At 52.2% G+C, this 21,903-nt stretch overlaps 2 protein-coding genes across 2 annotated transcripts in view; both read left to right on the top strand.

The window, feature by feature from the left end:
• The first annotated feature begins 178 nt into the window (after positions 1–178).
• On the top strand, positions 179–11,612 carry EIF3K (eukaryotic translation initiation factor 3 subunit K). The gene is made up of 8 exons (XM_060085090.1): positions 179–415; positions 1,293–1,391; positions 3,744–3,864; positions 5,166–5,240; positions 7,985–8,051; positions 8,152–8,229; positions 9,936–10,061; positions 11,544–11,612. Exons 1-8 carry the CDS (start codon positions 357–359, stop codon positions 11,573–11,575), a joined length of 657 nt encoding a protein of 218 aa, XP_059941073.1. The 5' UTR covers positions 179–356; the 3' UTR covers positions 11,576–11,612.
• Positions 11,613–16,736: 5,124 nt separating this feature from the next.
• Positions 16,737–21,903, top strand: part of ACTN4 (actinin alpha 4) — a 72,321-nt gene continuing 67,154 nt past the window's right edge. The window contains exon 1 of the mRNA XM_060083462.1: positions 16,737–16,971. Coding sequence (XP_059939445.1) covers positions 16,810–16,971 — 162 coding nt within the window. The 5' untranslated portion in view covers positions 16,737–16,809. The remainder of the gene's footprint in view (positions 16,972–21,903) is intronic.

The following is a 21,903-nucleotide window of genomic DNA, read 5'->3' as shown; positions in this document are numbered from 1 at the left end:
GCACTTCCCAAGGGCTGGAACTGGGCACGCGAGGCCCCGGAAAAGCTTAGCCCCGCCTCCTCGCCTCTAGAGGCGCCTGCGCACTGGGCTAGACTAGGTCTTTTCTCGCGCCGTTGTTTCTGCTCGGGTAGAGCGTATGCGCACGCGCTAACTGCGCCGCTGGGAAGAAGTCACGTGGCAGCCGGAAAGCGTGGCAGTAGCCTCCAGAGCTTCCCCACACCTTTTCCACCGCTCGGGCTGGAGAGAAAACAAAGACGTAGTTTCCGTTTCCACCAGCTCTTCCTCTTCCAGTTCTCGAGGACGCAGTGCCGGCCGGGACTTCGGCTGCAGCCCAGGTGTGGGAGGCTACAGCAGTCATGGCGATGTTCGAGCAGATGAGAGCGAACGTGGGCAAGTTGCTCAAGGGGATCGACAGGTCTGAGCCTGGTCGGAGGGAGCGCTTCTGGCCAAGAGGGGTGGAGGAGAGGGTTTTCTGGAGCCAGCAAGGGGTGGGATTTTTCAGTCATCCTGGAGGACATGTTTAAGGCAAGCACTGTAAAGGCCTAAAGGCAGGAGGTAGCCTTGCCCACCGCTCAGTCTCCCCCTCTTTAACTGCCTTAAGACCGCCCTCTCTGCTCCTCAGCTTTCCCTCCATCAGCCCCTCAGTTTCCTCTCTCAGTCTTGTGTCTCTCAGTGCCTCTTTATCGTTCCCCCTTTTTTCCCTCATGTCATTCATTGAACACATGTTTACTAAAATCTACTCGGTCAGTTCTGGGCAATGCTGCGGACCAGAGGTGACCAAAAACAGCCAAAGGTCATGCTTTCATGCAGTTCCTAGTTCAGAGTCCAGGTAGACCAGACAATAGACAGCGATAGCCAGGAGTGGTCATAGCGGTGATGGGGGAAGCACAGGTAGATTGGTCGGGGCTGGGATGAGGGAAGCCAGGCAGGAGAGGATGGGGCTAGACCACAGTGGGGTTTGGGGACAGAAGGAAGGGGTGGGTGGCAAAGATGTCCAGGGGGCCAGGTATACAGGCTGCAAGGGCTAGTTGGCTGAGAGATTGAGGAGGCATCCTAGAAAAGGCCCCAGGGTTCTGACGGGGTTTAGAGGTTACGCTTAGGTCTGGGATGTGGATAAGCTTCAGTCGAGTTATAGAGCTGATTCATTATTTGAGTAGAGCAAATGGCCAGTGACAGATGTAGAGGGAGGAGCAGGCTACAGTGCCCTCCACCCCCCACCGGCTTCCATCGAGTGACGGGCCTCAGCTCTTGTCTCCTCTTTGCTTACCCATCTTGTTTCTCCTCTACTTTAGGTACAATCCTGAGAATCTGGCCACCCTGGAGCGCTATGTGGAGACACAAGCCAAGGAGAATGCCTATGATCTGGAAGCCAACCTGGCTGTCCTGAAGCTGTGAGTGTCTGCCTCCATTCCCACCCCCATGCCAGTAGCCAGCACTCCCAGCACTGGGTGGGGTGGGAGTTGGGGGTAGCCTGCAGGATGTGGCTTCGCTCTCTTTGTCAAAGTTGAAGTATAGTTGATTTACAATGTTGTATTAGTTTCAGGTGTACAACATAGTGTTTGGATATTTTTATAGATTTTGCTCCGTTTAAAGTTATTATAAAATATGTGTTATGTTCTCTGTGTTGTACATTACATCCTTGTATCTTATTTATTTTATACATTGTAGTTTGTACCTCTTAATCCCCTATCTTCCCCTATTTTGCCACTCCCCCACCCCACTCCCCTCTGTTAAGCACTAACTTGCTCTCTGTACCTATGAGTCTGTTTGTTTTGTTGTATTCATTCGTTTGTTTTATTTTTTAGATTCCACATTGAAGTGAAAGCATATGGTATTTGCCTTTCCTTGTCTGACTTACATCACTAAGCATGATATCCTCTAGGTCCATCCATGTTGTTGCAAATGGCAAATTTCCATTCTTTTTTTTTTTAATGGATGAGTAATATTCCGTTGTGTGTATGTGTTTATATGTACCACATTTTCTTTATCCATTCATCTGTTGATGGACACTTAGGTTGCTTCCAGGTCTTGGCTATTGTAAATGGTACTGCTCTGAACGTTGGGGTGCATGTATCTTTCGAGTTAGTGTTTTTATTTTCTTCAGATATATACCCAGGAGTGGAATTGCTGGATCATATGGTAGTTCTATTTTTAATTTTGGGGGGAAGCTCCATACTGTTTCCCATAGTGACTGAACCAATTTACATCACACTAACACCCTACGAGAGTTCTCTCTTCTCCACATCCTCACCAGTGCTTTATTATTTGTTTTTTTTGATGATAGCCATTTTGACAGATGTGAAGTGATATCTCATTGTGGTTTTGATTTGCATTTTCCTGATGGTTAGCAATGTTGAGCATCTCTTCATGTGCCTGTTGGCCATCTGTATGTCTTCTTTGGAAAAACATCTATTCAGGTCTTCTGCCCGTTTGTTAATAGGGTTGTTTGTTTGCTGGTTGGTTGGTATTGAGTTGTATGAGCTCTTTATATATTGATATTTTGGATAGGATGTGGTTTCTCTTAATGTGCAAGACTAGGAAGCCAGAGAAGTTGGGGCTGGAAGAGGGATGGCTTTTAAAAAAAAACACACACATACAGGCTAGTACATAAAACGCATGTATAGTTTAACAAGCAATTATAAATGAACACCTATGTAATCACCATCCAAATTGAAAAACTGAGTGTTGTTAGCGCCCCTGGTCCGTTGCCCCATATGCTTTGTGCCAACCACCTTGACCCTGGTAACCACTCTCGTGGTATGCTCTCATGGCCTGGCTTTATGTGAATTTACTGCATGTGCACGTACACACGCACACATACACACGCTTCCTGATTAGCTCAGTTCAGGTTTGCCTGCTTTGACCTTGACATAAGTGTAATTATACAGCTGGAGCTCTTCTGCATCTGGCATCTTCCACTTGGCCCGGGGTTTGTGAGCTCCATCCTTTTTCTGTGTGGCTGCAGTTTGTTGTCATTGCTGTATAGTGTTCCATGTGTGTCTGTGTCTTAATTATCTGCTCTCCTGTCAGTGGACGTTTGGGTTCTTCCTCCTCAGTGCTTTATTGACATACTACCAGCTGTGTAATTTGTATAGCTTGCATAGCCTCAGTTTTGCCATCGATAAAATGGAGATAACATCACTTGTATTTGTGAGGTTGTTTGGGTTGTTATTGGTGATAACCGCTGCTTGGTGAGTGCTCCCCACGTGGCAGCTGCTGTGCTGTAAGCTTTGTGTGTATTAACACACTTAGATGTGAGTTAATTGTGAGCTCAATTGCCCTTGAGAGCTAGATATGGTTGCTCTTGTCCCCTCTTGCAAGGGAGGAAACCGATGCACAGAGCATTTAAAATAAGTAATCCGCTAGTCCCCACCAAACAAACAAACAAACAAATAAGTAGTCCAGGGTCACTCAGCAGTGAAGTTTAAACCCAGGCAGTTGGCTCCAGAGCCTTGACCACTTCTGCAGACTGCCTCTTATGTACTCATTTGTTTATGAATCACTCAACACTGTCTGCCGTACTGCCTGGTTGTGAGGATTAACTGTCCCCATCTACAGAGCAGGAAAGTAGGGTCAGGGAGGTTAAGGTCACACAGCCAGAGAGTGGTGTGGTTGGGGTCGGAGCCCAGGCGTGTCCAGCTCCCAGACTCTGGGCCGAAGCAGTGGGCAGCCTGTCTGGCACCTGGTGAGGCCCAGGGACCTGGAGACGACACTGCTACTGTGTCTCTTGTTCCCCTTCTCAGGTACCAGTTCAACCCAGCCTTCTTCCAGACCACAGTCACCGCCCAGATCCTGCTGAAGGCCCTCACCAACCTGCCCCACACCGACTTCACGCTGTGCAAGTGCATGATCGACCAGGCCCATGTATCCTTCCCATTTCCCGGGCTGGGTGTGGGGGAGGGGGCGGGGCAGGGTAGCTGAATTCATGGGGAAGTGGTCTGAGTTCAGCCACAGACACTGAGCTCTGAGCTTGGCCTGGTGCTGGCTGGGACTGGAGCACTGTGGAGGCTGAGGAAGGCCTGGCCCCCTGCCCTCACGGAGCTCACAGTCCAGTGGGGGACACCTGTCCTGTCGGTGACGGCCTGAAATAGTCAGGGCTTGGGGTTAGAGAGCACGAGGCACCTGAACCTGCCTGGATGTTAGGAAAGCTTACTGGAGGAGGGAACATATGAAAGATGAGGAATTAGGTGAAGTGGTAGGGAAGGGTGATCCAGGCAAAGGGAATAGTATGTAGGAAAGGAGGAGGAGAAGAGCTCGGTGCTGTTTTTCAGAGGCAGTAGAGGAAGTTTGGCAGAGCTGCGCCACAGAATTGGTCAAACTCAAAAAGGGCACTGGGGAGCCGTAGAAGGCTTTAAAGCTACAGAGTGATGTGGGTAGATTTATGCTTTAGAAAGATTCCCATGAGGCTTCCTAGCTGAGTAAAGACCACCAGGCAAAAGTCAGGAGCCCTGAAGAGCTAGATTGTCAGCTGAACTTCATTGTATGTAACCTCAGGGCCTGGCACAGTGTCTGGCACAGTGCTGGTCTTCAGTGAAGAAATACTGAGTGAAAAATCAATAAACTGGCCTGCTCACTGGTGGCTGGGCTGAGAAGTGTCTTCCTCATTGAACCTGCTCTGCCACGTGTGTCCATGGGAGCACCTGCCTTCTGAGAGACTGTCCACCTTCCCCAGAGGTCTGTTCCGGTGGCTTAAAAAAGGCACGTTGTCCACTGTTCAAAGTACAATAAAGTGTACAGTGAAAAAGCCAAGGCTTCCTCCCTCCCCATCCCACAGCCGCCTACTCCCCTCCCCGAAGACAGCAGTTGTTTGCAGTTCTTGGCTACCTTTCCACAGATACCCTACAGGTACATAAGTACAGGTGTTTATAGACACATATTCCTCCCCACCCAAATGGTGGGCTGTTACACACATCGTTCTGCATCTTACTTTTTTCTTATCACAGTGTGTCTCATTGCTTTCTCCATGTCACTTCTATAAGAGGTGACTCGATCTCAGTGTGTGGAGCGGGCACAGTTGAATTGTCCCCATCACTGGGTCATTAGGGTGTTTCTCACTTTTGCCATTACGAGCGTGCTGCGGTGCACAGAAGATGGGCGGGCTGGCCTAGGGTCAGCAGCAGCCTCCTCAGGCTCCAAGGCCTTTTGCCCTTAACCCTTCCTCCCAGCAAGAAGAACGGCCCATCCGGCAGATTTTGTACCTCGGAGACTTGCTGGAGACATGCCACTTTCAGGCCTTCTGGGTAACTTCCCTTGGGTCCGTGGGCAGGGTGGTGACTGGGCCGCGTGGAAAAGACTGCTAAAAGTCACAGCCATGCACATTTGTTGGCTGCCTCCGTGGCAGCGGGCCCTGTGCTCATAGCTTTGCGTGTGTGGTTACATGGAATGGTCATCCTCACCCAGAGCCAGGACTCCCAGGTCCTCTCCTCTGCCCGCAAAGCTCAGGAGCGTGCTCGTGCGGGCGCGCTCTCTCTCTCCCCACCTCCTCCCCCCTCCCCTCTCCCCCCTCTCTCCCCCTCTCTCCCTCCACCTCCCCCCACGTTCTTCCAGTAAAAGTCCTCCATCCTCTAAATACTCTTCCCCCCTTTTCTTGTTCTAACTGAGCCTGGCCTCCCACTCCTGCAGCTTCCCAAGTGGGAGGCCAGGTGGCCTCCTAGCTTCTCACTGCCACCCCCAGACCCATCTCCCCTCCCCCAGCCCCCAGCCCCGAAGCGCCTGCGATAGCACTTCCTGCCCCACTTTGTTGGTATCAGCACCCCCCTGCCCGCCCCCCATGACTGCTCCTCATTTTTGTGAAGAATTTAGCTCACTGCCACTCTTTACCACTCCTGTCTTTATTCTTAGATACTTGAAAGGGCACGTCCGTGATCCTTCCACCACCCTGACTTCTCAGTTTCCGGATTTCTTGTTCTCCCCATTTTCCGAGCCCCTCACTCCCAGTCACATCCTAGACCAGTTCTCAGCACACTGGACCCCTGAGTAATTTAAAAAAACTAATACTAACAAGTGAATCCTGCCTTCACAGAATCTGATGTAACTGGTCCAGGCATGGTCTAGGCTTAGGGATTTTAAACACATCCTTGGTGATACTGATCGCCGGCTAAGGCTGGGAGCCACCGGCCTGTACTCGTTTTCACCAGTAACGGCCTTCTCTTCTGCCCATGAATGTCGAACGTTTCCACCCTCCGACCACTTCCTCCTCGCTTCCCAGCTCGCCCCCGTGAGGTCAGGTCTCCGACCCGACATTCTTGGGCCTGGCCAGCAGCCCCAGTCCTCTGTTCTGCTTCCTCCTTCAGCACAAGGCGCGCACTCCTCCCCTCGACACCCGTGTCTCAGGGGATGCTGCAGGCTGGAGAAGACCCAGCAAGCAACCCAGACCCATTCTTCAGCTCCTCCTGGCCTGGGGCCTTGCTTCCCTCCCCCTCGCCTGGACAGCTCTTCACAGCTGCCCATCGCCACCACTTTCTCCCCACCTCAGCTTACGATCGGGCTTCTCATTTCATGGGAAAATAGAAGCAGCCAAAGCAGAACTTCCTGCCCCTGACCAGGCGTCTACTGGCAGCTGACGGAGCACTTTTCTCTTTTCGTGGGCGACCTGTCCCTCCTCCTGTCGCAGGCACCCCTGCTCCGGCGCACCGACCCCCTTCCCTCTGGCCCACTCAGCAGCATCACCCCAGCCGTTCTCCCCCGTCTCTGATAGCAGCAAACTTGGCCTTCCCACACTGTTTCTGTCACCACGGCGCACGTCCACCCCGCAGTGAGTTCCAGCCTAAAAAAGAGAACGCTCCCTGGACCTCCACACTCCCCACCAGCTCTGCCTGCCCCCCGCTTCCTCTTCTCCCCTTCCAGCCACGCTCCCGGCTGGGGCACTGGCTGGCCCAGTTTGCCCAGGGCTTTCCTGGTTTTCAAGCTGAAAGTCTCACATCCCAGGAAACCCTCAGTCTCCGGTGAATCGGGACTGTCGGTCGGCCTGCCCCTGGGCCACGTTGCCTGTGCTCAGCCTCCCCTCTCCCCCTGCTCACTTGAACTCACGCCGTTCAGTGCATTCAGGCTCTTAGACCAAGCCTCTGCCCCCGCAACCCACGCGCAGGCCGTGGAACCACTCTTGTTGAGACCCACAGTGACGTCCCCATTGCTAGGTCCGGTAGGAAGTTCTCAGGCCCCGGCTCAGCTGCCAGGCCAGCATCTCTTGGCCTCGGGGACAGCTGCTCTCCTGGCTTTCCTCCCGCCGCACCGGCTGCTCCTTCCCGTTTTCCTTGCAGGTTCCTCATTTCTCTCTGAGGTTGGGGGGCTCCCTGGCTGGGAAGGTGGCATTTGAGCAGAGGCCTGAAGGAGGTGGGAGTGGTAGCTGTGGGGGAGGAGAGTTCCAGCCCCCAAGGCAGCCAGCGCAGAGACCTTGAGGTGGGCGGGTGTCTGGAATTTCTAAGGGGCAGCGAGGAGCCCCTGTGGCTGGAGTGAGGGGGTGAGTGGGAGGAGGTGGCGGGCAGATCCTGGGGGGCCTCGTGGGCTGTGGTAGGACCGTTGCCCTCTTCTCGGAGATGGGAGCCAAGAGGAGGTGGGTGAGTGTAGGTAGCTAATCTGCATCTGTCTCCTCTCTTGGGACTGTGGTTTCGGCCTGCCAGGTTCAAACCCCAGCTCTGTGACTTTGGGCAAATCACTTAGCTGCTCTGAGCTTTGATTTCCCCATCTCTAAAATGGGCAAGGGACTTCCCTGGCGGTCCAGTGGTTAAGTCTCTGTACTTCCACTACAGGGGGTGCGGGTTCGATCCCTGGTCAGGGAACTAAGATCCCACATGCCACGCGGTGCAACCGGAGAGAAAAATAAAATGGGCAAAAAACCAGCAGCTGTTTCATCATAAGATTGCACACAGAATAAGGGCTGGCATGTGGGGTGAATGCTGGGGTGTTCACTGCTGTTATTGTCAGTGTTGATATTCCTGACATTATTGATGTTAATGTTATGTCAACATTGTAAATCCCCTCCCAGCAAGCCCTGGATGAAAACATGGACCTCTTGGAAGGTATAACTGGCTTTGAAGACTCTGTCCGAAAATGTAAGTCCCTCTCTGAGCTTGGGCTCCCTGCTGCGGGGCAGGGAGTGGCAGCAGGGTCCTGGGGGTGGCCCTTCATCATCTTTGTCCCTAATTTCCACAGTTATCTGCCACGTTGTGGGCATTACTTATCAGCACATTGATCGCTGGCTGCTGGCCGAGATGCTCGGGGATCTGACAGGTAAGGCCCCCTCTGGGTCCCTAGTGCCCGTTCAGGAGGTTGGGAGTGAGGAGGGCGGCGGGCCTCAGCCAGCTTCTCAGATGGGCCCACCCCTGCCTCACCAGGTCATTATTGAAGGCCCAGGGAGGGAATAAGGAATTAGTATAAAATGTTCCCTTCCTTGGCGGGGATCCTATGGCATTCATTCATTTATTCTGCTTAAATTAATTGAACGCCTACTCTGTGTTCAAGGCCCTGGGGCCACGGCAGTGAACAACACAGAATGACTCAGATTCGTTCTCGTGGAGTTGGCAAAGCAGATGACAAATGAAGATGTACATGTCCAGTGGGAATTCATGCATGACAGCCCCTAGAGAGGGCTGGGGCGGGCGAGGGGCGGGGGGACAGGAGGCACGTGGAGGTGAGGAGGTGCAGCATCTGAATGGTTACTCAGCGGAGTGAGGCGGGCAGAGCAAATGTGAGGATCCTGTGTGCTCACAGAGCAGCCAGGAAGCCCTAGGCTGGAGCAGGGTGAGCGAGGGGGCGGAGCTGAGGGTGGAGAGGTGGTGGTGGGAGGGGCTTCAGATACTGAGGAGCCTCCTGCCTGAGGAGGCCTTTACCCTGGGTGAGATGGAGCCACTGGAGCGTCTGAGCAGAGAGGGACCTGATCAGATTTATGTTTTTAAAGATCCCTCCAAGGGCTTCCCAGGTGGTGCAGTGGTTGAGAGTCCGCCTGCCGATGCAGGGGACACGCGTTCGTGCCCCGGTCTGGGAGGATCCCACATGCCGCAGAGCGGCTAGGCCCGTGGGCCATGGCCGCTGAGCCTGCGCGTCTGGAGCCTGTGCTCCGCAACGGGAGAGGCCGCAACAGTGGGAGGTCCGCATACCACACACACACACACAAAAGGTCCCTCCAAAAAGAAAAAAAAGATGTGTGTGTATTTGCTCATTTTGCAAAAAGAAACGCAAGAAGGAAAAATAAAAGAACTAAGGAAAATGGTTACTCCCTGGGGAGCGAGAGTGAGAACGGGGAGGAGGGTGACGGTTTGGGGGAGAGATTTCTCTGAGTACCGTCTTGGATAGTTTTGCCTTTTGAGCCAGGTGGGTTTTTTGTGGGATGTTTGTTTGTCTTCAGTGGAAGCTAACTTTTAGTGGGCGCTTTGCGTCAGGCACTATACTAAGTGCTTTACCTCGGATAGATGTTTTACATATTTAAAAGTGAAATTAAATCAAAAGGGGATGAAACAACCCTTAGAAATGAATGTAAAGAGAAACAGATGAATAATAGTCATGCAGAAAAGAGTTATTTCAAGGAACAGAACACTTCTCTGGCTGGACAACCTTACAGGCATATTTTCTAAAGGCAAAAAAACAGTTGCAAAGAAATGCTTAAACCTGGTGCCATAAGCTTATTGTTAGTGGTAACGATGACATCCTAATTTTGAAGCCATTTCCTGTAGATTGTGGGGAAGGGCAGATAAGTACACTGCTGTCATTAGGAGCCCGAGCTTCGAACTGGGAGAGGTAAATCGAAAATGAAAGGAGGCTAAGACAAAAGCCCTGTAATGGGAAGGATGCGAAGGCTAAAAGGCTCCCTCTGGCTGCTGTTCGGAGAATGAACTGTAGAAGCACCAGGTCGGCTGAAGGCAGGGAAGGAGGACACCTTGGCCCCCCGGTGCTGTGGGATCAGAGTGCGCAAAGCCCCTGTGCTGCTGTGTCCCCTGCAGACAGCCAGCTAAAGGTGTGGATGAGCAAGTACGGCTGGAGCACCGACGAGTCGGGCCAGATCTTCATCTGTAGCCAGGAAGAGAGCATTAAGCCCAAGAACATCGTGGAGAAGATCGACTTTGACAGTGAGTGGTGGCCTGAGGCCTCAGGCTGTAGGCCTGAGGAGGTGCCCTTTGACAGACCAGGGCTGGGGCCCCAAAGGACCCAGGTAAATAAGTTCTGGTTCAAGGCCAGGAAATTGGCATCTGCCAGACTCCTCTGACCTCTTCGGTCCCAGGCCGCCTGCCCAGGGAGGGATGGCAGAGGATGCTGGGTGTCCTCCCCTGGAATTCTGGGTACTGTATCCTGCCCTGAAGCACTCAGTAAGAAAGACTTCCTGGGGTTTGGAGGGGCCTTGCAGGGTGTCCCCGCACCTTCACTGATCCCAGGGCTCTCGGGGCCTCAGCCCCAGCGTCTGCTAAAACACAGCAAAACACCAACCAGGAAGTGCAGGCTCTGTGGTCCGGCTAGCTGGGTGGGATCTTGGTTCTTTATTTCATAGCTGTGTAACTTTGGGCAAGAGATTTTTACCTCTCTGTGCCTTGGTTTTCTCACGTATTAAGTGGGGATGATGGCACCAATGATTATAACAAACACTGTGTAGTTTTTTACACTTTTTAAGTCATTGGTCCTCAGGTCACCCCCGTAAGGTAGGTGCCATTATTGTAAGTAACTGAACACCACCACGATAGGCACCTCACGGAGGTGTGAGTGTGAAGCGAGGCAGTCCACACGCACCACTTAGCAAGGAACCAGTCTCACAGCTCACGGAATGTTACCCTTGTCACCATCACGTATACATTACCTAACACAGACTCCACTGGCTGCTCAACTGGAGCAAATTTGCTGTTCCATTAGCACACGCTCTCTCACCTTTGCGCTGGGTGGATGCCCTGGAGTGAGAGAGAACCGGAGGACAGGGAAGGGCTGCTTCCTTAGGCCCTGGGTCTCCTCCCTGCCCTCTTGAGTGTGATTCTGGTGTTTTAAAGATACGGACTGGTACGGTGTAGCCTCTGAGTACAAACAAAGTTGCTCCTTAATCGACAAACAAGATTGAGCGGGCAGTCATCTCCACATTTGGGGGCTGTGGACCCTCACTCTAAATGAGATGTGCCCACTGGGTGGGGTTCTCTGAGAGAACTCACTGGAGCAAAGGGTTCTGCAATGAGGAGATGCAAGTTCAGTGCTCAGAGTGTCTTGCGAACAGTACGTAATAAATGTTACTATGATGGTGCTGATGATAGCAGGCTACACTTACTTAGTAACAGGCATTGTTCTAAGGCCATCATTTAATCCCATAGGGTAGATGGTTCTTATAGGTGGGAAACTGATGTTTAGTGACTTGCTTGAGGTCACCCCCGCCCCCTGCCCCCAGTACAGGGTAGAGCCGCGACTTGAACCTAGGCCTCCTTGTTCCAGACTCCAGACTTTTAACTCTACTGCCTTTGTGATGGTGACTCAGGGGGTTTGTGATCATCTGTCCCTAAACAATCATGGGCTCTGTGGTTGGTGGCTAGAGGTTCGTCTCCCATTCTGCTCACGTTGACCCTGGCCTTCCCTTTCAACAGGTGTGTCCAGCATCATGGCCTCCTCCCAGTAACTTTGCAGGCGTTTAATAAAGACTTGTTGACTTCTTAGCCCTGTTATCTTCTTGTTGGCTTCCTGACTCTGCCCCTCTCCCACCGGGGGAACAGGCCTCGCATGGCCCTGTGCTGGGGCCACCTCTGTTCTGGCTGCCCACACCCACGTCCACCAGCAGCCAAGCTTCCTTTGATCTCCTCCTCTGCCCGGACCCAACAACTGACCTCCATCACCACCTTCCTGACCTGTCAGGTCATAAGTGGAGGGCACGCAGCCGGTGAGTCAGCAAGGAGGGTGTGAATGGGCTGTGGGTGAGTCAGCAAGGAAGAGGGTGTGAATGGGATGTTGGAGCCCAGCCCTGCACCTGGGGCCAGCTTGGGCTGTCCTGTCCTCCTGAAAACCCAGGCAAACAGGTGTGGCCACTGGGTTCCTGGTGAGGGAGAGGCACCAGCTTTGCCCTTGGCCCTCACAGATGCAGCCACTAGTGGCCCTGAGGCAGTGGCTGGAGGGGTGAGTTGGGTGGGGGGATTCTGGCTGCTTGCTCAAGCGGTTTTGTGTCCTTGCGTTCTGTTCCTCAGTTTCCTCATCTGTGAAAGGGGGAGAATAATGCACTCTTGTCAGAATCATGAGGATTCTGTGAGCTCTGGCCGGTAAATTCCTCAGATCAGGACCTAGCCTTTTTTGGGCGCTTAGAAAACTGGAGTCGTTAATTTCAGAGTCAGAAGAGTTTGTCCCCAGTGTTGCAAACTAGTCCCCAGCACTCTTCTGTTTGGTGAGACTTTATAAGAAAATTGGGATTTGAGGCCAGGCCATTCCACCCCTACCCCATGCCAAGTCCCAGCCTACAGTGGCCAGGCCTAGCACACGTCACATGATCCTTAGTTGGGTTGGTTATTTGCATTTTACAAAGTATTCCAGATATTCTGGCAGAGTGACCTTAGGTTGGTTATTCACATTTTATAAGGTATTCCAGACTTTCAGGCGGAGTGACTTTGGGCGGGTGTCTTCACCTGTGAGCCTGTTGCCTGCAGGAAGAGGGAGTGGGGACAGCAGTGACTGGGGAAAATGGAGGAAATCAAATGCCACAGTAGATGCACATCCCTTTACATAGACTGCTGGTGCCCCTGAGAGAGCACCTCATTCTCAAATGACGGTATGTGTGGACTCTGCCCACGGAGAGGGCAGGTGAGCCTGTGCGGCCAGCCTTCCCAGCCCTCGCCACTTGCCAGCACTCACACCGATCGTTCTCTGAGGGCCCTGACTTGGGGAGCCAGGGCCAGACGGGACACCCTTGCCCTGGGATCAGACCTGAGCAGGATCCAGGAACTAGGGCATGCCCAAACGCTGGGGACAAAGGGTGCTTTTGCAGCTCAGGAATTGGGAGCTAGCTCTAAGAGGGGTAGGAGGAGGGGAGACAGGGATGCTGTTACCCACCCATTTGGTTGTGTGAGTCAGCAAAAGGCACCCGTTCTGGGTGGACACACTCCCACTCACCCACGTAGCACTTGCCTTTGTGTAGGGTACAGTGGGCCATGGCCACCCTGCAGGGGAGGAGGAAATGACCTTTCTCTGTTTTGGAAGCCACAACTTGTCCTGCTTTGCCAACCTGCTTTTGCTCCAGGAGGATCATCCTTTGAGCAGCTAAGAGGCCTGGCTCTGCAGAACGACTGAGTTCAAACACCAGCCTAGTGACCTTTGGGTGTGTTAGTCAACCCCTCCGTGCCTCAGTTTTACAGCTGGGGAGAGTACCCACTTCAGTCATTGCTGTGAGTTAATGCACTCAACTTGTCACTTGTCATGGTGGCTCGGGCTTAGGGCTGCTGTTGCAGCTGCTTCCACAGTCACCTCTAGACATCCCAGGACCTGTTCATGTTCCTACCCTGAGAGGATGCAGCCCTCTCTCCTTTGTTTCATCGAAGTAGCATTAATCATGGAATACAGCATTTATTTGTTTTAATTCAACATTTATTTATTTAATTTATTTTTTTGACCGTGAGGCTTGTGGGATCTTAGTTCCCTGACTAGGGATTGAACCTGGACCACAGCCATGAAAGTGCCGAATCCTAACCATTAGACTGCCAGGGATTTCCCAGTAATGGGATACAGCATTTAATAAGTTCTGACTGAAGTCTTGAGAACTCCAAGAAATGGTGATGTGGAAATGGTGAACCTAATGCCAGGGCCCACTGGCCATACCCTTTCACTCGGGGATCTCTCCCTCCCCCTCTTCTTGCCTGCTGCACCTTGACCGTCCATAAACAGTAGCTATTATTACTGCACTGTCCATGGATGGCTGCTGGGAAGTGGCCTCAAAGCTGGCAATTAAAGGGAGCCTTTAAACCTCATTGGCTGGGGACATCGACATCCACTTCATCTCTGAGCCCTTGGTCTGGGAGGTTTCTCAGTGTCAACCGGGAGCACGCAGGGAGGGGCAGATGGCCCATTGAGTGGCCTTTCCCTGCCCAGCGAGCCCAGCACAAGAGTCCTGGGCTCGTTCTGCAGGTTAGGCAGGAAGAGGGTGCTTTGCCCCAACCCAGACCCAGCACAAACCAACTTTGGAAACAGCCAACACCCGCGTCTTTGGCCAGGTCATGACATTACCTGGGAAAGTGGGCTGCCACCTAGGCATCATCCCCTTCCTTTGCTTGCCCTTGGATCTCTTCGAGTGCCTTTGAGAGAGGAGAGGAGAGATCCTGGTAGCTCCCATAACCTGGAGAAGCTGTGTCTTCTAATCCCCATCCCCAGCAGATGACTGCAACACAGTCCTTTTGTATTGCCGGTCAGGCTCTGCTTCAGTCAAACCCTTACCTTCTTACCTTCCCTAACACCCACCCATTCCCCTCAAGGTTGCTCTAGGTCCAAAACCTAGAGCCATCTTGAGTCTTGATTCTTTGCTCTTTCCCACCCCTGCCTCCCACCCCCATCAAATTCATGACACTAAGTCTTGGAGGCTCCACTTGCCCACATCCTCCCACTGCCTCTCCTCCTCAGCACTCTCCTCCTTCACCCTCTTGTCTGTCTGTCAGTACCATCGCAGCAGCCTCCCCGCTGGGCTCCCTGAACTCACTCCACCTTCTACAGTTTGTTCCCCTTGTGTGGCCAGACAGACCCTATGGACAGTTGAATCAGACCCCACCCCTGCTTGCAGTCCTCTCCTAACTTACCATTGCACTTAGAATAAAATTCATTATATGTCCCCACTGCACTTAGAATAAAATCAAAACTTCTTTTCAGGCAAAGAATAGTAAAAAAAAACAAAAAAAAAAACAAAACTCCTCAGATTCTTCAGTATGGTTTTAAGCCTATTCATTCATCTGGGATTTCTTAAGCTTCTGTCTTGTGCCAGACACTGCTTCAGGGGCTAGAGATACAGCAGCGACCAAAACAAAAGATCCTCACCATTCATGGGCTGACATTGTTGGGAAGGAGACAAATAAACATGATAAATAAACCAGTCATGTAGTATATTAAATGGTGATCAGTATTCTGGAAAGAATAAAGCTGGGAAGGTGTGGGATGCTATTTATGAAAAGGTGGTCAGGGGAGGTCTCACGAGGTGATATTTCCGCTGATCTGCAGGAGAGGAGGCTGTGAGCCCTGGGGATCCAGTATCTGGGGAAAGTGTTCCAAACAGTGGTAACAAGGTATCACCGTATACAAAGGCCCTGAGGCTGGAACATACCTGGTGTGTTGGAGGAACAGCTAGGAGGCCAGCAGTGTGGCAGGAGCTCAGAGAGGAGGGGGAGAGTGGGAGGTGAGCTGGGATAAGAATGGGGACCAGGATGACCAGGACGTGGAAGACCTTGTGGGTTTGGCTGAGGCCCCAGGAGTCTCGGTTATTTCAAAAGCTGGGCTGGGCTGCACTAGGGCAAGGAAGACTCCAGCAACCTTTCCTTCTTTCCTTGACTTTGACACGTGGCACCAAAGGAAGGTTCTGAGCAGGGAGGGAGGAACTTGATCTGACTCAAGTGTTCACAGGCTCCTTCTGACTTCTTGTGAGAAGGAGAGTTGGGAGGTGAGTGGAGGATCAGAGAGATGGTGAGGACGCTACTGCAGTGGTCCAAGCGAAGACAAGGCGAGGCTGGACAGGACCAGGGCGTGGCCGTGGGGGAAAGGGGAAGTGGGTGGATTCCGTACATGCTCTGAAGATGGAACTGACAGAATTTCCTGAGGAACTGGATGTGGGGTGTGAAGACAAAGAGGAGCCAAGGAGGACTGCAAGCTTTGTTGCCTGCACAGCTGGAAGGATGGAGGCGCCATTGACTGGGATGGGGATGACTGTGGGGTGACCAGGTCTGAGAGGAAGATGAGGAGCTCAGCTTTGGATATTTACACTTGACATGCCTCAATGTAGCAATGTCATTTATCTGTATTTATTTATTGTTGCGCCCCCCCCCCCCAATATTAGCCACTTGAGAACTAATCACATTTATCATGCTCAGCACCATATCACCAGCACCCAAGAACAGGGCCTGGCACACCAGTAGGTGCCCAATAAATGTTTGTTGAATGAATGAAGATAGACAAGTCCAAAAAATCCTCTACCTTCCCCGTCAGCCAGTATCTATTCCAGTCCACCTAACTCCCATGTTCATTTCGTGAATCCCTCAGATGTTTGTTCAAATGTTCTCCTTCTCCGCAAAGGCTACCCTGAGCACTTCGTTTACGTGCCAGCTCTGCTTGATTTTTCTCCATAACACTTACCCCTTGTAATATATATGTACTTAAAATTTTGTTTGTTGTCTCCCTTCACTAGAAGGTAGTTCCATGAGGCCAGGGAGTTTTGTCTATCTTGTTTACTGGCAACGCACACAGTAGGCGCTTAATAAATATTTGTTAAATTTCTGTTACTGAATGGGAATACACGCCACGCCTCAGCAGGTTCAAGCCTGATGTCGAGACGCGCCTTACGAATCATCCATGCTCTGGCCCCGCCCACACGCAGAGGCCGCGCGCGCTCACGCGGGAGAGGGGGCGCGGCTCGTCCATGAGCTGAAGGGCCGAGGGGAGGTGCACTCTGCGCAGGCTCCGAGCTCCCCGAGGCGGGGTTTCAGTGCTTTTTGGCACAGGAGGCGCGCGCGCGAGAGAGGGCGGCGGCGGCGGCGCGGTGCGCAGGCGCAGCGAGCAGTGCGCAGGCGTCAGCGGAGGGCGGGCTGAAGCAGCTGAAGCGGCGGCGGTAGCGGCGGCGGCGGCGGCTCGGGCAGAGGGGCGGGAGCAGAGGCGGGAGCAGACGGGCTCGGGAGAGGCAGCGGAATGGTGGACTACCACGCGGCGAACCAGCCGTACCAATACGGCCCCAGCAGCGGGAGCAATGGCGCCGGCGGCGGGGGTAGCATGGGCGACTACATGGCCCAGGAGGACGACTGGGACCGGGACCTGCTGCTGGACCCGGCCTGGGAGAAGCAGCAGCGCAAGGTGCGCGGCCCGCGGGCCGAATGGGCTGGAGGGGGGGCTTCCGAGGGAGGCTGGGGGCCGGAAAGGGGCTGGGAGGTCCTGAGACGGAATTGGAGGGTCTGTGATGAGAACTGGGCGTCCTGGGAATGAACCGGCGGGTCTGGGAAGGGGTTTAGAGTCCTGAAGAGGAGTTGCAGAACTTGAGCAAGGAATTGGGAGTCTGAAAAAATAATTGGCGGCTGAGTAGGGAATATGGAAATCTAAAACAAGGAATCGGGGAGCCCGATGAAGGAATTGGAGGGTCTGGGCGGGGAATTGGGGGAAACCGGCGAGATGATTGGAGCCTCTAAAATGGAATGGGGTCTGAGGCGGGACTGGTGGGTCAGGATGGACTGGGGGGTGTTCAGAGAGAAACGGAGGAGTCTGGAATTTGTGGGTCAGGATCGAATTAGGCATCGGGGGAGTCTGAAGAGCTCGAGTATGGAGGGGGTTATTTGGATTGCGGAATCCTCTGAAGAGGGTTGGAATTGTGGGAGCCCCGGGTTGGGGGACTTCTAAAGGGATGAAGATTCTGGAAGTCTGAAGATGGAGTAGGGGTACCAAGGAAGGGATTATGAAGTCTGAAGAGTAGTGGGAGGACTGGGGAGACTGGGGAGGTGGAAGGAGGAGAGGGGCTGAGGAAAGAAGTGGGTGTGAAAGGACCCGGAGCTTGGGGGGGGTGAGGACGGGGAGGGCTGCTAAGGAGTTCCGGGACTCCGGGTCTGAAGGGAGAAGTTAGGGAGCTGTGAATAAGAGGATTTGAAGGAGGTGAGATTTATTTGGGGTGCGCTGTTCTACAGGGAAGAGGAGAAGATTGGGAGATAGGAAGAAGAGGAATATGATGAGGTCGAGACCTCATTGATGAGGAGAGGCCGAAGGGGGGGTACAGAGAGTATCTGGAGTGCTTTGAGGAGGGGATCTGAAGAACTGATGGAACGTAGACAAAGCTCAGCAAAGGGCTGGCGGCGCCGGAGGCTAAGGTAGCCTGGACAAGGTGAGGATGGCGGGAGAGAATGAGCGGAATGGCGGATGGTGGGAGGGAGGTTAGAGTAGTAATGAAAGTCTCATTAGAAAGGGAGTGTGTGATGGATAGACTGAGAAAGGAATTTGGGGGTGGGGGCTTCTGGACATGCAGTCCCGGGACTGGAGAGAGTGTGTGTATTGTGAAGGGACAATAAATTGTTTGGGGAGGAAGAGGTGAGAGTGGCCAGAAGAATTGTGTCTTTTGGGGGTGGTGGTGAAGAGCTCTTTCTAAAGCAGGGTCTGTTTTCAGGTGGCATGTTGAGAAGGTGGGGTGTGTGTGTGTGTAATCCAGGATGGTTGACAGGGGAGAGCTCCAAGCTGATAGAAGAGAGGGTTTGAGTGTGTGCAGCAAAAGCTAAAGAAAGGAGGGTGTTGAGTGGGTGTGTGTGTTGGGAGGGGGCTGTTTAAAAGTGTGTGAGAAGAGGGTGGGAGGTACTCGCACTTAGAGGCATTTAATACATTCCGGAGATCTGAATTTTCTTCCTAGGTTTGTTGTCAGCTCTGTGGCCTTGAGCAAGACCCTTGATCTCAGGGCAGTCCTGTCATCTGTGAAATGAGGAGGGGTCGAAGGGGGCCCTTCTGTGATTCTACAAGGACGGATGTGTGTGGTGTTGGGACTTCGGGAGGGTAGCTTTGGTGGAGCTTCCTCAGGATCATGGGGGCCAACTCAGGCAAGGGGCTTGAGTGGCGAGTGTGGCTGGAAGCCTCTTGAGGGTGTGAGTTGGTGCTTTGGGGGCTCTGTGCAGGCAGCCCAGTGTGGAGGGGAAAGGGTGAAGGGAGCAGCTGTTCCAGGCAGCCTGGGGTGGAGCCTGGCATGACCTTGGGTAAATTACCAACCTCTGCTTGAATTTCCTCATCAGTAGTTGGGGGGGCGGGTGGTGGCTTGATGGTGGTGTCCTTATCTGTTGCCCCACCTTCCTCCGGGTGGGCAGGTTGAGATAATCTGACATAAAATTCTTTTTGAGGGGAGAGACCTAGCCTGCAGTCTCAACAGTAATTTATTGCCAGGAGGCAGTGCCGGGCTGGAAAAGGTTAAGAGTTGCCAAGAGACTTGGAAAGTTGGGAGGGGAACAGGGGGCCACGAGGTTGTTTTTGAGCATGTCTGGGATCTGTCTTCTCCAGCTCCAGGTGCTTGGGGAGAATGAACTTCGGAACATTTTTACTCAGGTGGTGGGAGTGGGGACCTTCCCTTTCCCTCCCTTCCTGACTTCTACGACTCCCAGAGTGACTCCCTTTGCTAGCTCACTTCCACTCCCTTCTGGGAGCTAGGGTGTGTGCTCCTTCTTGGTTATAGTCTACCTTGCAAGCTGGGTGAGGCTGAGGCACCATTCAGGCCTGGGCGGGACCCCCTAGGGGACTCACCGGAACCCCTAGGCCTTGCTGCTGTTGCATCATCCTCCCTCCTCCCTTCCACAAGGACCAGGCAAGGTTCAGGGAAAGGGTGGCTCACAACCCCTCTAATACTAGCTGTTTTAGATTCTCAATAAGGGGCAGATTCTAGTGAGTCCTGCTTTATACAACTGCGACAAATATGTACACATAGCTGTACTTTGGGGGGAAATGTCGCTTCACTGCTGTGCACCTGCCTATTATGGGGTGGGGATCCTTTCTGAAATGGGAGGAGGAGTAATGGAAAGGAATATATACACAAGTTTGTGCTGTTGTCTTCCTTCTAAGAGGAACCCCCTACCCCCATTCCCCCCAGACAGGCTGGCTGGGTTTTTCTGCGCTGCAGCGTCACCTTAGTGAATGACAGATTGCCCTTCTTGCCCCTCCAAGGCTGAGCCACTGGTCACAGGGAGAGTGGCAGTCCTGTGAGTGTCCTGTGCGTACTCTCATACCCTAAAAATCATTATCCAGGATAGCTGTAGGCCCTTATAGCGTGTGGAATTGAATTTTTCTAGGAATTAAGCAAGGTTTGGCCCAAGTCAGAGGGTGCGTGTGATTCCTGGTGGTTCTCACTTCTACCTGAAGCCCTTCTAAGGACCCTTGTAACCAAGGCATTACCTGATAAGTAGCTTATGCAACAGTTCTGATCTAGGAAGGCTCTGCATGTTTTCTCCAGGGGTGTGGGGGAAGGACTGGTCTGGCCTTTGAGCAAATTCTTGAGCAATTATAGCTCTGGGCCAGAGTTCTCTCTCCCAGTTTCTGAAAGTGGCCTGAGTAGCCTTGCCCACCCCACCCCCCCACCCCGTTCTGCTGGACAGGTGAGGTCACTTGATAGCTGATCTAGAACTTCTCATCACAGCAAGAGGAACTGCCTCCTTTGCTAAGGTTGCCTGTTCATTGAAACATCACTGCTTACAGGGCCTCAGTGTTTAGACCCTGACCTTTGGCTCAGGCTCTATTAGATTTGAGTTAATTATTTGAAAGTTCTGATGGTGTCTTGTTTTTCTCCAAGTAGGGTTTGTTTGTTTGTTTTTTTCCTTAGGCTGATGATAGAGACCTCAAAGTAGCCGTCTGTTATTTTGTTCCATTACTCTAATTGCTTGCCTCTTAGGATCTGGCTAAGACTAGCAGATCCTTAGCAGTTTTAGAAACTGAATAAGTTACATGCCGAAAACAAAAACAAAACCAAAAAAAACCTAAACTCAATTGTCATCTAGAATTAAAGACTGTAAATATGTGATGACGACAGGTATCCTGTTTGCCTTCTTGGGAGAGGGGTAGGGGAAGCTATCAGCTGCCAGCCTCTATCCCCTCCCACCACCCCCCCATGTGTTTTAAGAACAGGGCTTTTCTGGTGACTGTGGAAGAGATGAGATGTGGGAGGATGGCCTGGGAGTACAGCGCCCCTTGTACTCACTCACACTCATTCAGCTGAGAGTTGAAATCCGGTTGGTGCCATGGAGTGGCGCCTGTTGCTTCATCTAATTCTGTGCGCTCTAGGGCGTGGGCCCAGGATTGCCCTCTGCCTTTTGAAGCACCCTCCCTGAGACCAACAAGGGGGCTGCTTTGGCAGCCGGGAGCTGACTCACTCTCCAGTTGGAACTGGTGCTAAATGGTTTCATTTAATGGCAGCCGCTTGCCTGGCCTAGAGTGGGATGCCTTGTGGGAAAAGTTTGGTGAAAGTGTTGGAGGAAAACAACCCTGGAAATGGTGTTGGAGAAAAACAACCCTGGAAATGAGGGTGGGGTTTTAATATCCAGGTGCTGCTGGTGCTATTAAACTCCTGAGATGCAATCCGGGAGGTCAGTTAAAATGTAGGCTTGCACTCTCAAAATGTCCTCTCAATCAGATGTCAGGGGAGCAGGGACAAGTCTGGATTCCAATCTGAAGCCTCTGGGGTGGGGAGTTCTGCCACTTAAACATGTATTCCAGTCACGGCTGACTTTGGCCAGACAGCACCCTTCTACAGCGTTAACTGAGTGAGTAGTACAAGTTATTTGGCAGTGCTGGTCTAGCAGATGACAGCGAAGAGAATGGAGCCAGAAAGGAATTGATTTGGGGAAGGCTCAAGGAATTTCTGAGACTGTTGAGATGAACGCCTTTGGCTTTTGCCATATTGATTTATAGTGTGCTGGGAATTGTACAAGCCTTTGACCAGATCTTAGAGTTGTTCTTTAAAAAAAAAAAAAAAAAAATTCCTTTGCTCTTATTTTTGGAGGAGGGGAGAGGGAAAGGACAAAAATAAGGAACAGCTGTTTGCTCTGGTATCACTTGCTCATTCAGGTTTTCTGAATGGCTGAATTATCAACATGTTTATCTCTTGTCTGGCATTTGGTATATTCTAGATCAATGGTTTCCCCAGCTTTATCCTTATTTCCTTCACTTAGTGATGTCTGTGTTTTCATCAGTCATGGTCAGTTCCCTTCCGTTGCCTTTATTTACCTATTTATTTTGCAGAATGGCAAACGCACTCACGTTACCTTGTTTAAGTCTCCCTTCCCC

This window comes from Mesoplodon densirostris, chromosome 19, assembly GCF_025265405.1.
Source record: "Mesoplodon densirostris isolate mMesDen1 chromosome 19, mMesDen1 primary haplotype, whole genome shotgun sequence".
Taxonomy (NCBI): domain Eukaryota; kingdom Metazoa; phylum Chordata; class Mammalia; order Artiodactyla; family Ziphiidae; genus Mesoplodon; species Mesoplodon densirostris.
This window is presented reverse-complemented; position numbering and strand designations above follow the sequence as displayed.

Coding starts and splice junctions, on each gene's coding strand:
- EIF3K (XM_060085090.1), top strand. CDS start 357: ATGGCGATGTTCGAGCAGATGAGAGCGAACGTGGGCAAGTTGCTCAAG. Junction 3,865..5,165: donor GCATGATCGACCAGGCCCAT/GTATCCTTCCCA, acceptor CCTTCCTCCCAG/CAAGAAGAACGGCCCATCCG. Junction 10,062..11,543: donor GGAGAAGATCGACTTTGACA/GTGAGTGGTGGC, acceptor CCCTTTCAACAG/GTGTGTCCAGCATCATGGCC.